At 42.6% G+C, this 12,128-nt stretch overlaps 1 protein-coding gene across 1 annotated transcript; it reads left to right on the plus strand.

Moving 5' to 3' along the window:
- The first annotated feature begins 2,160 nt into the window (after positions 1–2,160).
- Positions 2,161–2,625, plus strand: LOC131018651 (uncharacterized). Its single transcript, XM_057947366.1, has one exon. It carries the CDS (start codon positions 2,161–2,163, stop codon positions 2,623–2,625), a length of 465 nt encoding a protein of 154 aa, XP_057803349.1.
- The last annotated feature ends 9,503 nt before the right edge of the window (positions 2,626–12,128 follow it).

The raw sequence follows: 12,128 nt of genomic DNA on the forward strand, positions 1-12,128 counted from the left end.
ATACTCAAACTATTGGATTTGGGCATAATATACCCAGTTTCCGATAGTAGATGGGTAAGCCCCGTGCACGTTGTGCCCAAGAAGTCTGGCATACAAGTAGTAGAGAATGAGTTCCGCGAATTGATTGCTACAAGGTTGCAAACCGGCTGGAGAGTGTGTATCGACTACCGCAAGCTCAATCAGAAGACAAGGAATGATCACTTCCCTTTGCCTTTCATCGATGAGATGCTCGAAAGACTTGCGGGGAATCAATATTTTTATTTTCTGGATGGATACTCAGGATATATGCAGATTTGGGTTGCAGAAGAGGATCAAGGCAAAACCACATTCACCTGCCCTTTCGGCACTTTTGCCTATCGAAGGATGCCGTTTGGGCTATGCAACGCCCCTGGAACAATTCAAAGGTGCATGATGAGCATTTTCTCGGATCTTCTCGAGAACTGCATCGAGGTGTTTATGGATGACTTCACTGTCTATGGGCAAACCTTCGACTCATGCCTTGCTAATTTGGAAAAGGTACTGAAAAGGTGCGTTGACAAGAGTTTGGTTTTGAACTATGAAAAATGCCACTTTATGGTCAAAGAAGGGATTGTGCTCGGGCATGTGATGTCAGGCAGAGGAATAGAAGTGGACAAAGCCAAGATTGAAATTATAGCAAAGTTGCCCTACCCAACAAACATCAAGCAGTTGCGAGGATTTCTTGGGCATGCTGGCTTCTACTGAAGGTTCGTCAAAGATTTTGCAATAATCGCTCAACCCATGACAAGGCTGCTCCAAAGTGAAGTCGAATGGAATTTTGATAAAGACTGCAAGGGGGCTTTCCAGATCTTGAAGAACAATCTGATCTCCGCACCCATAATACAACCTCCAGACTGGGGGATGCCTTTTGAGGTGATGTGCGACGCCAGTGGATATGCCATAGGGGCAATACTTGGACAAAAGCGGTGAAAGGAAAGTCATGTCATCTACTATGCCTCAAAAACCCTGAATGGCGCTCAAGTCAATTACTCTACAATAGAGAAGGAGATGTTGGCAGTAGTGTTCGCCTTCGAGAAATTCAGATCCTACTTGCTTGGAGGAAAGACCACAGTCTACACTGATCATGCGGCCTTGAAGTACCTTTTGGCCAAAAAAGAGTCAAAGCCCAGATTGATCCGATGGGTTTTACTTTCGCAAGAATTCGACGTTGAGATTAAGGACAAGGCTGGAGCACAGAATCAAGTGGCCGATCATCTGAGCAGGATTGTGAGAAAAGAAGAAGCGGAACCAATCAAAGAAATGTTCCCTGATGAGCAGTTGTTCCATGCCCAAGAAAGAAAAGAAGACCCTCGGTATGCTGACTTGTGCAACTACTTATGCTCTGGATATGTGCCCTCCGGGTACACTTATGCCCAGAAGAAGAAATTGGCCAAGGAGAGTAGGGAGTACATTTGGGACGAACCATATCTATGGAAGCAATGCGGAGACCAAATATTACGAAGGTGCATCCCATAAGAAGAACAAAGAAGCATTCTAGAGTTTTGTCACTCAAAGGAGTGTGGAGGACATTTTGGGCACAAGAGGACTGCAGCCAAAGTTTTGGAATGTGGATTCTACTGGCCAACAATTTTCAAGGATAGTTACAATATTTGCAAGAACTGCCCACAATGCCAAAGAGAAGGGAACATAACCAGGAGGCATGAAATACCTATGATCCCCATCATGCCCGTGGAGATATTCGACATATGGGGAATGGATTTCATGGGACCCCTCCCCAGTTCGAGAGGAAACTTATACATCCTGCTTTTGGTGGATTATGTCTCCAAATGGGTGGAGGCAAAGGCGTCTCCGACGAATGACTCAAAGGTAGTAGTGAGTTTTTTGAAAACTAATATTTTTTGCAGGTTTGGTGTGCCCAGAGCAATCATCAGCGACCAAAGATCTCATTTTTGCAACTTCTCGATCGAAAACCTATTAAAAAAATATGGCGTTCCACATCGGGTCTCAACAGCCTACCACCCACAAGCCAATGGTCAGGCAGAACTATCAAATCGCGTCATCAAAACAATCCTGCGAAAGACCGTTGGCCCAACAGGGAAGGATTAGAGTTTAAAGCTGGAAGATGCCTTATGGGCATATCGTACCGCATACAAGACTCCATTTGGAATGTCACCATATAGAATGGTGTATGGCAAGAGATGTCATCTACCAGTAGAACTGGAGCACAAGGCGTTTTGGGCAGTCAATAAGGTGAACTACGACAGGAACAAGGCAGGGCAAGCAAGGAGGCTAGAGATCCAAGAGCTTGAGGAAATCAGAAGAGAAGCATACGACAATGCAGTGCTCTACAAAGAAAGAATGAAGAAAAGCCACGATGCCCTGATCACAAACAAGCAGTTCAGCTTTGGGCAAAAGGTACTCTTGTACCAAACGCGGTTCAAATTCACCAAAGGCAAGCTGAGCACCAAGTGGGCTGGACCCTTTGAAGTACAAGCCCAATTCCCAAATGGGGCCGTCAAAGTCAAAAGTCTAAAGTCAGGAGCAGTGTTCAAGGTGAATGGACAAAGACTGAAAGCTTATTATGTGCATGAACCAAACATTGGAGAGGAACTAGATCTCTCACCAACCACAAACCACCTGGTTTGATTTGGAGGTACCACGTCATGCTCAGGACGATAAATAGAGCACTGGCCAGGAGTTAACCTGGTGTTTTTTTTTTTTTTTCTTTTCGCAAGTTTGTGTTTTCTTTTGTTTTGCCTAGGAACTAGGTTTTGCCCACAGCAGTGGGCAGGGTTGAGTTTCCCGCTTCCGCGGGGGTTTGAATTTAATTGTGCAGGAATCAAAGGCGAGAATGGCTCTTGGGCAAAACGCGGCTGAAACAGCCTGACGCACGTCACATCAAGTAACAGTTGTCAGCCCTATCTCCAAAACCCTAAAACCCCTACCCACGACATCACCACCCTAAACTATCCAACTTCCCATAATCACTACCCCCCTTTCTCGGCCCTTATCATACAAAACCACCACTCCGCCACCATGGTTTCCACATGGCCAAAGAACAACTCAGATGAATCCCCCAAGGCACAAAAATTGACCTCATCGGAAAAAGCCCCACACCACCAAAATCTAAAACTTCGAGAAAAACACCACGTCCGAAACCCTTTCCGATGGAAACCACACCAACTCCGTCATCCAAAACTCTGTCGCAAGCTGAGAACCCTTCGCCGGTGGATGAAAACATCATCGACCAACTCACGGCGGAGATAGACGTGCCAACCCTCGGCTCCAATAAACCACATGCAGTCATAGGAGAGGGCAAGACTACACCGGAAATGGCGAAGAAAAGAGAAGAAGAGCCATCCAAAAGGAAGCAAACTCCCTCCGCCCCAAAGAGGAAGAAGACGGCGGCTGAAAAATCGGCCACGCCGGCCGAAGGTTCGTCCAACGAGAGAAATGAGCCTTTGGGCTCAGTGCTGCAGGAGGAGCAGGGAGAATCCGGCGAAGAGGCAGAAGAGACACCAGCCAAGAGGGGGAGGAAAGTGATGAGTCCGACCCCAATCCGGATGGTCAAAGAAGGACCGGCATCTGCCCCAAGGAGCAGGAAGAAGACGACAAAGGGGATTGCTGTGCCCAAAATCCCAGATATGGAGTCGCTGGAGCCATTGGACGTAGTGGGAAGAATTAAGGAGTACTTTGCCAACATCGGATGGACGACATTTCTGGAGTGGCCAGGGCACGCGTATGAGGAAGTTGTGAGGGAGGTTTTCGACTCGATGTAGGTGGACATCAACCCCACTTGTGGTCCTCTGGGCATGAGCTTCTCCATGAAGGGGGAGACCAGGGATATGTCCGTGAACGAGTAGAACCTCAATTTGGGGATGGTGAAGTTGAAGGACTTACAGAAGAAGGAGTACAAGGATGCAAAGAGAGGAATCCCAACTTTCACTGCACAAGAATGGGATGTCATGTGGGCAGACATCGGTGATGGAGGGTAGTTCAAGACCCAAAAGGTCAAGGGGCGTAGAATCCGCGATTCTGCCTTGAGGATGTGCCACCGCATCTTCTAGTATTCCTTCTTTGGCAAACTGGACAGTGGAAATGCAATGTCCGAGAAGGATCTCTACATCCTTTGGGCAATGCACAGCAAGGTGAAGCTCAACTTCGGAGCCTTCCTGATTGAGCATATAGAGTCCATCATCAGCTAACCCAATCAGAGGCTCTCATGCAATCAGTTCACCACTGCATTTGCCCAAATGAATGAGATCGAGGTCGAAGAAGGAAACACCCGGATCGAAGCAGAAAAGCTCAATATTGAGGCCTTGATCCACATGAGGGACGTGAGGATGGATCGCGGTGTGCCCAAGTTCACCAACCCAGAAGAGAGAGAGGTTTCGGCGGTCGAAGGCTAAAGCCTTGCTGTGGGCAAAGGAAAAGAGAAGGTGGAAGAATAGGAGTCAGAGGACGAGGAGAACCAGCTGGACAGGATTGAGTCTAGAATTGTGGAGACCCAGGTTGCGCTGGCTGCAACCCAGAAGGCCCTTCTGGCCTTCTTCAAGCACCAAGGGTTCAGGTACCCACCTGCACCTGCCCCTTGAATTATCACCCTCCCTAGGTTGTTAGTTTTTTTTTAGTTGCTGTGTCTTTTGTTTTGTTTTGTTTTTATGTTGTTTTGTTTGTCTTGTTGAGTCTGTCTGGCCAAGGCTAAGGGAAGGGTAACCTTCCGCCTGCACCGATGTTTTGCCCAAAAGGCAACACACCTGGTGCAGGCACCCTAAGCATTGGCCACTTGTGTGTTCGTCATTTTCTTTTTCGTTTGAGTCTGTTGTTTTCCTTGACCCCCTCCACACACCGATTTTGCTCAAAGAAAGTGTGTGTGGGGGGGGGGGGCAAAGGTCTTGTTGGTTCTGTACTGGGTAATCCTTGTTCTCACACCCTTTGCCTCAAGGCAAAGTGTGTGAGTGGGAGGGAAGACCCAATTTCTTTTTAGTTTCAGTAGAGTTTCAAGTCAGCATGCTATATGATCAAAGTTATTCAAGTTTTGATGGTTTTTAAGTTCAATTATGAAAGTAGGATTTTCCAAGCTTTGTGCCGTATGTAGTTGATGACGATGGATAGGGTTGTGGGCATACCATGTGAGGTTTTTGAGCCTTAATATATGTTGTGTTATGCCCATAACAGCGTCTTCTTTCTTGTGTGAAAATTGACATCTTGACTTGGGTAATGCTAGAACTTGCCTTGATTCTTAGTCAAACCCTGTGCATGTAGCCTAGGTTTATTGAATGATTTAGGAAATTCTTTCTTTAACCCACAGAACCAAACTGACCAACCCTACATCTATCACTCGAAAACCCCTTTTGAGCTTAATAATTCATTTGAATTCACTCATAAATTTGCCTAGATTTGAGTCGTCCCGGTCAAACTGAACTTAAAGACAGTGTAGTGGACCTTATGGGCAGGACTAGCACAGAAAATTGCAAAATGGGAAGTCTGATCCCAAAATAGAGAAAAGTCCGTAAGAAGAAAGAAAGAAAAAGAAAATAAAAAAATGAGATGAAAGAAAAGAGAAAATAATGGGAAGTATGTGCTTAGGCCCGCAAGAATAGGCAAGGAATTGAAAAATCTGGGAAATCTGTTGCCCAGAATGAAGTTCAGAATGGCCTTAACCTCATGCCAAAAATTTCTCACCTTATGCCCCAAGCCACGTTACAACCCTTAAAAGACCTAATGAGATGCACTTAGGGTTTTGACTAAAGGGGGAGACAATATGTCGCAGCCCGATCCCGACACTAGTGATAGTGGGGTACAAGTATCGATACGACTATTTTAAAAGAATAAAAGACAAGAAGAATAGGTCGAACATCAAGCAGAAGCTTACATGAAAAAGTGTTAAGGAAAATCATCATAAATTAACTCCAGGGGTATAAACGTCAGCATCGTCATAACTCCATAAATATCAGGAATTTCAAGATAAAAAACAAAGCAGGTATAGCTTATTTTTCATAAGGAAGAATAATATGCAAAGTATCGCAGCAAAAGGCGAACCGATTATATGTATGAAGACACATAACCGTGAGTATATTACTTGATTCAAGAGAAAATAAAGTATTTCAATCATCAAGACTCTATCAATCATAACGGCAATATTAAATATGAACACATCGATTGAAACGTTCCCCCACCAGCACCAGACCAATCTCGCTCCCCGCTTAGCCTGCACATTTAGAAATATATGCAGGGCGTGAGTATATAATACTCAGTGGGCAAACGCCGAAAAACAAGAAATGTGCTCTTAGAGCTATAGGTTTGCAACTTGCCACATCTCAGCAATGCACATGAATAAAGTTAGCGTAAATGAATCTGTGCATGCAGTTTTAATAATAAACATCATAAATATGTGTCTGCAGACAAGTAATCGACATGTATGTACCGCATCTACAACTCATCATCATAATCAAGGTACTGAGAAGTAGGCTTCCTTCTCAAGCACCGTGACCGGCCGACCCGAAGACAACTCACAGTCACCTCTGTGTACACAACCCCGCTAGTAGCAGGATCCGAATTCGTCTCATCTCATCAGTAGAGGGTAACATACAAGCTCAACATCAAAAATTGGCAAGTCAAACGGTTCTCAAACATCATTTATCTCAAAACATTTGCTAAACTCATAACATCATTAAATCATTTTAGAAAGCTCATATGATATACATATACTCAAAATATTGCCCACCTGAAGACCTTACTCAAAATCTCCCGTCAAGCGGAGTTAATTACTTCCTTGCTCTGCTTGTGTCTTCAGGGATCATCATCATCATCGAAGGTTCATGTCATAAAAATGAATCTCGATTATAAACTCATTTACTAATTCTCAGGCCTTAACTAATGCTCTATCTCATATTCTATCTCCTCACTCAACTCTATATAAACTCTCCACTCATCTCAAATCCTTAAGTTCAAGGATAGGTTTCAAGAAAATCATGGTTCTAAGTCTCGATTTATCTCTCATATAAGGCTCGTCTAATCTCATTTAAACACATAGGCAACACAATCACATAAGGCACATAAGAAACACAATCAAACCTCATCAACACATGCTCTGTTTTTACACTGACTCAAATTCAAAATTTAATCTGTTCTGACTCCGACACCTCCTGGACTCGAGACTCATATCAAAAGAAAGATCTTCGAGTCTAGTTTCCTATAAAAAAAAGTAGAGTCGAAAACTCCAAGTGGTTTGAGAGATATGACATTTTTACCACGATCTACCATATTCGGCAGTTTTGAGCAATCGAAAACTTGGATTTTTGAAAAATTAGTAAACGTTGCCTAAAAGATATGAAATTTGGTGGAAACTTATCCAAGACACGCATGTCTCAACAATAAAAATTTTGGCTCCAAAATGTTAAGGAAAGATACTGAAAAAGGTGACTCTATGGGCTACTCACCGAACATTTCGGCAGAACGTAGCAGTTTTGGTTTTACATTTTATAAAAATAGTAAACGAAGTCCAAATGACTTGAAAATTTACTGGTATGCTCAAGACTCTCATATAAACGTTCCATACAATTTTCAAGGTGTTTGGGTAACAATAACCCCTCGAACACAGTAGGTCAGTGCGTCATGAAAAATGACTCCGAACTCAACCACACAAGTAAACATGCTCAACTCAACATTCCTTCAAAGAAAACTCATCAAAGCTCATTTTTAAACACTTATAGCACTCAAAAACATTCAAGCACAACTTAATACTCATCAAAACTCAAATTGACTCTGCTCCTACATCTTAGACTCAAATCTCAAGGAAAACGTTTCAACAAACGCATCATTTCAATTCTCTTCTCACTTTCATGCTCAAAATTACTCAAATACTCAAACATGATCTCATATATCATATAACTCATTATACACACATATATTTAGCCAACTAATCATACAAACTAAACTAAGACCCAATTTTATTTAGCCAACAAAAGACCTAGTCAAACATAACTAGACACTACTCTCATGCTCAATTACATATATCCTAAACCAAATCACTTAATAAACACATATGCAAGAAAGTCCTAATTTTCAATAAACTAAACTCATTGAAATTTTATAAACATACATGAAACCTTAATCTAATCATAGATCTATCAATTTTAACCATTTAAACTCACATATAATCCATCAATTCATAATTTAGGGCATAGATACACATACCCCTAATTTTATTAAACTAATTCACCTCAAATTCACCCATTAACATTATATACTCAATCTGCTCCATCAATCATCATCATAAACATCTCATAGACTCATTTTCATCATCAATTCATCACTTAACACATCAACTCACAAATTTCCAAATTTTGGGTAAACTAAACTCATCCAACTTTCACATCTCAAGGCATAGCCTTTCACAACACACATCAATCATCACCAAACATCACATAGATTTCATTTTTCACCCCAAATCAAGGAAAGAAAAAGAAAAATTTTTTAAGGGTAGAGACCCTAAATTTCCGAAAATTTGGAAAAAAAATAAGGGGTGATTTTCTTGCTTCAATCTTCCATAAATACTCACATATATCATCATACAAGTTATATCTATGGATTTAAAGGTCACTTACCCAAACTTACACCAAAACTCACACTTTCTCTTTCTAGCTTTGAAACCAATCTTCAAGGATCCTCTTGAATTCAATGAGATTGAAGGTGTTTAGGCAAGATTTAGTGGTGGATTAGTGTGTTTGCTATGATTTTAGGAAGCTCTGAAGGTCTCATTAATGGTTGACAATGGTGGAAAGTGAGAGATGAGGGAGAGAGGAGGTGGTCGAATTTGATGGGTGAAGGAGAGAGAGAATTGATTTGCAAGATTGAATTTGATTTGGTAATCTTAGAGAGATTTGCTAGATCTTAGTGAATATTGGGCATTAATTGCCTTGATCTCTCTCTCTCTAATCTCTACACTCTCTCAAGCAATCCACTTGGCAAGTGGGTAATTAAGCACATGCTCAAAGGGATAAAATAATAATGTGAGAAGGGTGATTAAATAATAACCATAATAATTATGGAAATATTACTCATTAATAAAATATCATAGCATAATTATTCATGTGACCAAATAAAATAATTATAGCACTAATATTAGTGCACTCACTCAATTATAATATTCCTTATCATAGGAAAAATAATTTAAAAATATTATGCTTGAAAAAATTTCCATAAACCGGCATCATTCGATTTCTCGTTAAAAATAAACCGCACTTGCTTTGGAAACTTAATTAAAATTCCAAGTGCTAAAGTCCTCAAATAAAAATCATAATAACTTGCGCACAATGATATACGTAACAAAAATCACATAATCAATCAGTCACTTAATTTCACATAATATCACGTCAAAGCAGTCGGCAAACACAGGCAAGCTAGCGATAATCCACTCTATGATGGTTTTCCGGTGGCCTAAATCTCTTCTCTTAGATTTGGATAAAAAATGCAGAAACTTCATCTGGACGGGTTGTGTTGACAAGAGCGGCACTTGTCCAGTTAAGTGGAGTCGTTGTTGCGCTCTGAAAGAAGAAGGTGGCTTGGGTGTTCGCTCCTTCACGACTATGAATAAGTCATTTCTCATGAAGGCTGCTTGGAGAGTTATTAAAGGGCAGGATTGGGTGCAAAGGATTCTGCGCAGTCGCTATCTGGATGGTTTTGGTAATGCTAAACCAAACGTTGATGCTTCTTTTGTTTGGATTGGATTGAAGCAGGAGGTTCCTGATCTTGTACGTGACTCGTACTCATACATTAGCGATGGGGAGTCCACATATTTTTGGACCGATAATTGGCTTGGATATAAATTGGTTGACAGGCTTGGAGTCCCTCACTACATGCATGATTTTCTCAAGTTCTCGGTGGCGGACTATTTTTACGACGGGATTTGGCACTTTGCTTCAAGCTTTGTTGAACGTTACCCGGAGGTTGTTCGTGACATTCTCATACTCCCTATTGGTTCGACTGGTGATGTGCGTTTCTGGAGGCACTCGCTCAAAGGGGAGGTGTCTGCGGCACTTGCTTTTCGCGAGCATTGCCATAGTTTTCCGAAAGTGTCCTGGGGAAGTTGGTTATGGGAAAGATATATCCCAGTGAGGAGATCCATCCTTTGCTGGAGAATCATTCATCGACGCTTGCCGACTCTTGATATCCTTATCTGTCAAGGCTTAGTCATGCCAAACATCTGTTATATTTGCCGGAGAGACGCGGAATCTATAGACCATATTTTCTGGTCTTGTAGTCGGGTGAAGGAGGTTTGGAGCTCGTTTCTTGCTTGGTTTGGAGTGGATTATCTCATTCATTGTGCAGATCTTCACTCCTTCTTGGTGGAGGCGTGGAATAGGAATTTCAGTTCGCAGATTTCTAGTTTTTGGAAGGCTGGAATTATGAATCTTGTGTGGAAAATTTGGTATGATCGGAACAAGATTGTGTTCGATAATGCTTACTTTCATGGGCCTAATATCTTGAAGTTTATCAAAGTTCACTTCCAGGAGATGGAAGCCAATTTCACGAAGCTGGGATCTGTCTCGGGTGCTTGGAGCGATTATGTCATTACTCGCGCCATTGGAGTTCGATCGCGCGCTGCTCCACCTCCAGAAATGGTCAATGTTTATTGGTGGCCGCCGGTTATGGATTGGATCAAGGTAAATACGGATGGGTGTGCTCTTGGGGCCCCGGGTCTTATTGCTGCGAGAGGTGTTTATCGGGATAGCTGGAGTCATGTTCGGGGCTGTTTTCATGTGAAAGGTGGCCATGGGTTTGCGTTTGAAGCCGAGCTCCTTGCCGTGATCACGACGATCTCTATCGCGTATGAGCGCGGATGGTTTAAACTCTGGATTGAAGCTGATTTCTTCTACGTGGTGAATCTTATTAATACTAAATCGGAGGACGTTCCTTGGCGTTTTGTAGCCCTTTGGAAGCGTACGCTTTTGTTGCTTGGTTCTTTCCAACTGCAAGTTACTCATATTTTCCGTGAGGGTAACGCCGTGGCGGATATCATGGCGAATAATAATCGAGAAGAAGGATGGTGGCCTTATGGTATTGATGAAATCAAAGATGCAGCTGCTAGAGATATGTCTTCTCACAGTTATGTTCGTATTAGATAGCGAACTTTCAGCGTTTGGGTTGTTTGTGCTCGAGGAGGGGCAGAAGTTCGGCGTTAGCAGCGTAAGTGCTGCCTCGAGGTTGGCTGTTAGCGCTGGGAGCAACAGCGCTGAGCAGCGCTTGGACGTGTTGGGGGGGGAGGTTCTGGGTTTGTTGGTGGAGCAGCGAGGTCTTGTTTTCTCAGTTTGGGAGCAGGCCGTTCGCGGGGGAGTTGGGGGGTGGCTGCTGGGTTCGTACAGTGAGTTGTATGGCCGGGTTTTTCTCGGCGGGTTGGTGTCATTTTTTGGCTTGGGTGTGTGAGAAACCGGGATGCTTGGAGACAATGGTTAGGCCGGCGTCTCTAAAGTGTCCTTCCCGATCTCCGGCCCTTCTTTGCTTTGTTGTTTTAACGGGCACTCTTTTTCCTTATCAAAGATTTTTCCCTTTGGGTTTACTTTGATAAGGTTTTAATGAGGCCCGACCCTTAGTTTGCTCTGTTGTGCTCTCAAGGGTTTGCGTCTTTTTTCTTTCTTTTTTATATAAATCGCAATTTCATCAAACACAGGCAAGCTAGACGTCTCTTCGACCGACTCTTTTCATCAAGGTTTTTCACTCTTTCCTTCTCGACTCTATTTCCAACTCATTATTCCTATTTTCTTAATAGGACAGTCAATCTCTGATAACTCGGTATCCGGTAATTCTATTCCCGGTAGTCGGAAACAAAATAAAATCTCAGCTCAATTCAATCAGCATCTCTATCTCAACTCATTTCTCAAATCTCATCACTCTAACTCCATCATTGGTTTGTCCACTCGTCACTCTATTTAAAAGACAATCTGTCTTATCTGGTCATAAAAGAAAAATAATCTCACATCTCTACATCTCAGTACTCTCTATAGTGTTAAGACACTATCTCTCAACATAAGGAAAAGTACGGGGTGTTACACAATAGAAGATAGGCAAGCTTATGGTCAGAACCCAGCAAGATGCCCGGAGTGAAAACACAAGCCTAAACACTTGAGAGAGAGAGCGAAAGGGGAGGA

The sequence above is a fragment of the Salvia miltiorrhiza genome, chromosome 3 (genome assembly GCF_028751815.1).
Source record: "Salvia miltiorrhiza cultivar Shanhuang (shh) chromosome 3, IMPLAD_Smil_shh, whole genome shotgun sequence".
Lineage (NCBI taxonomy): Eukaryota > Viridiplantae > Streptophyta > Magnoliopsida > Lamiales > Lamiaceae > Salvia > Salvia miltiorrhiza.

Excerpts from the sequence above, each read along its gene's own strand:
- LOC131018651 (XM_057947366.1), top strand. The coding sequence starts at position 2,161 with ATGGTGTATGGCAAGAGATGTCATCTACCAGTAGAACTGGAGCACAAG.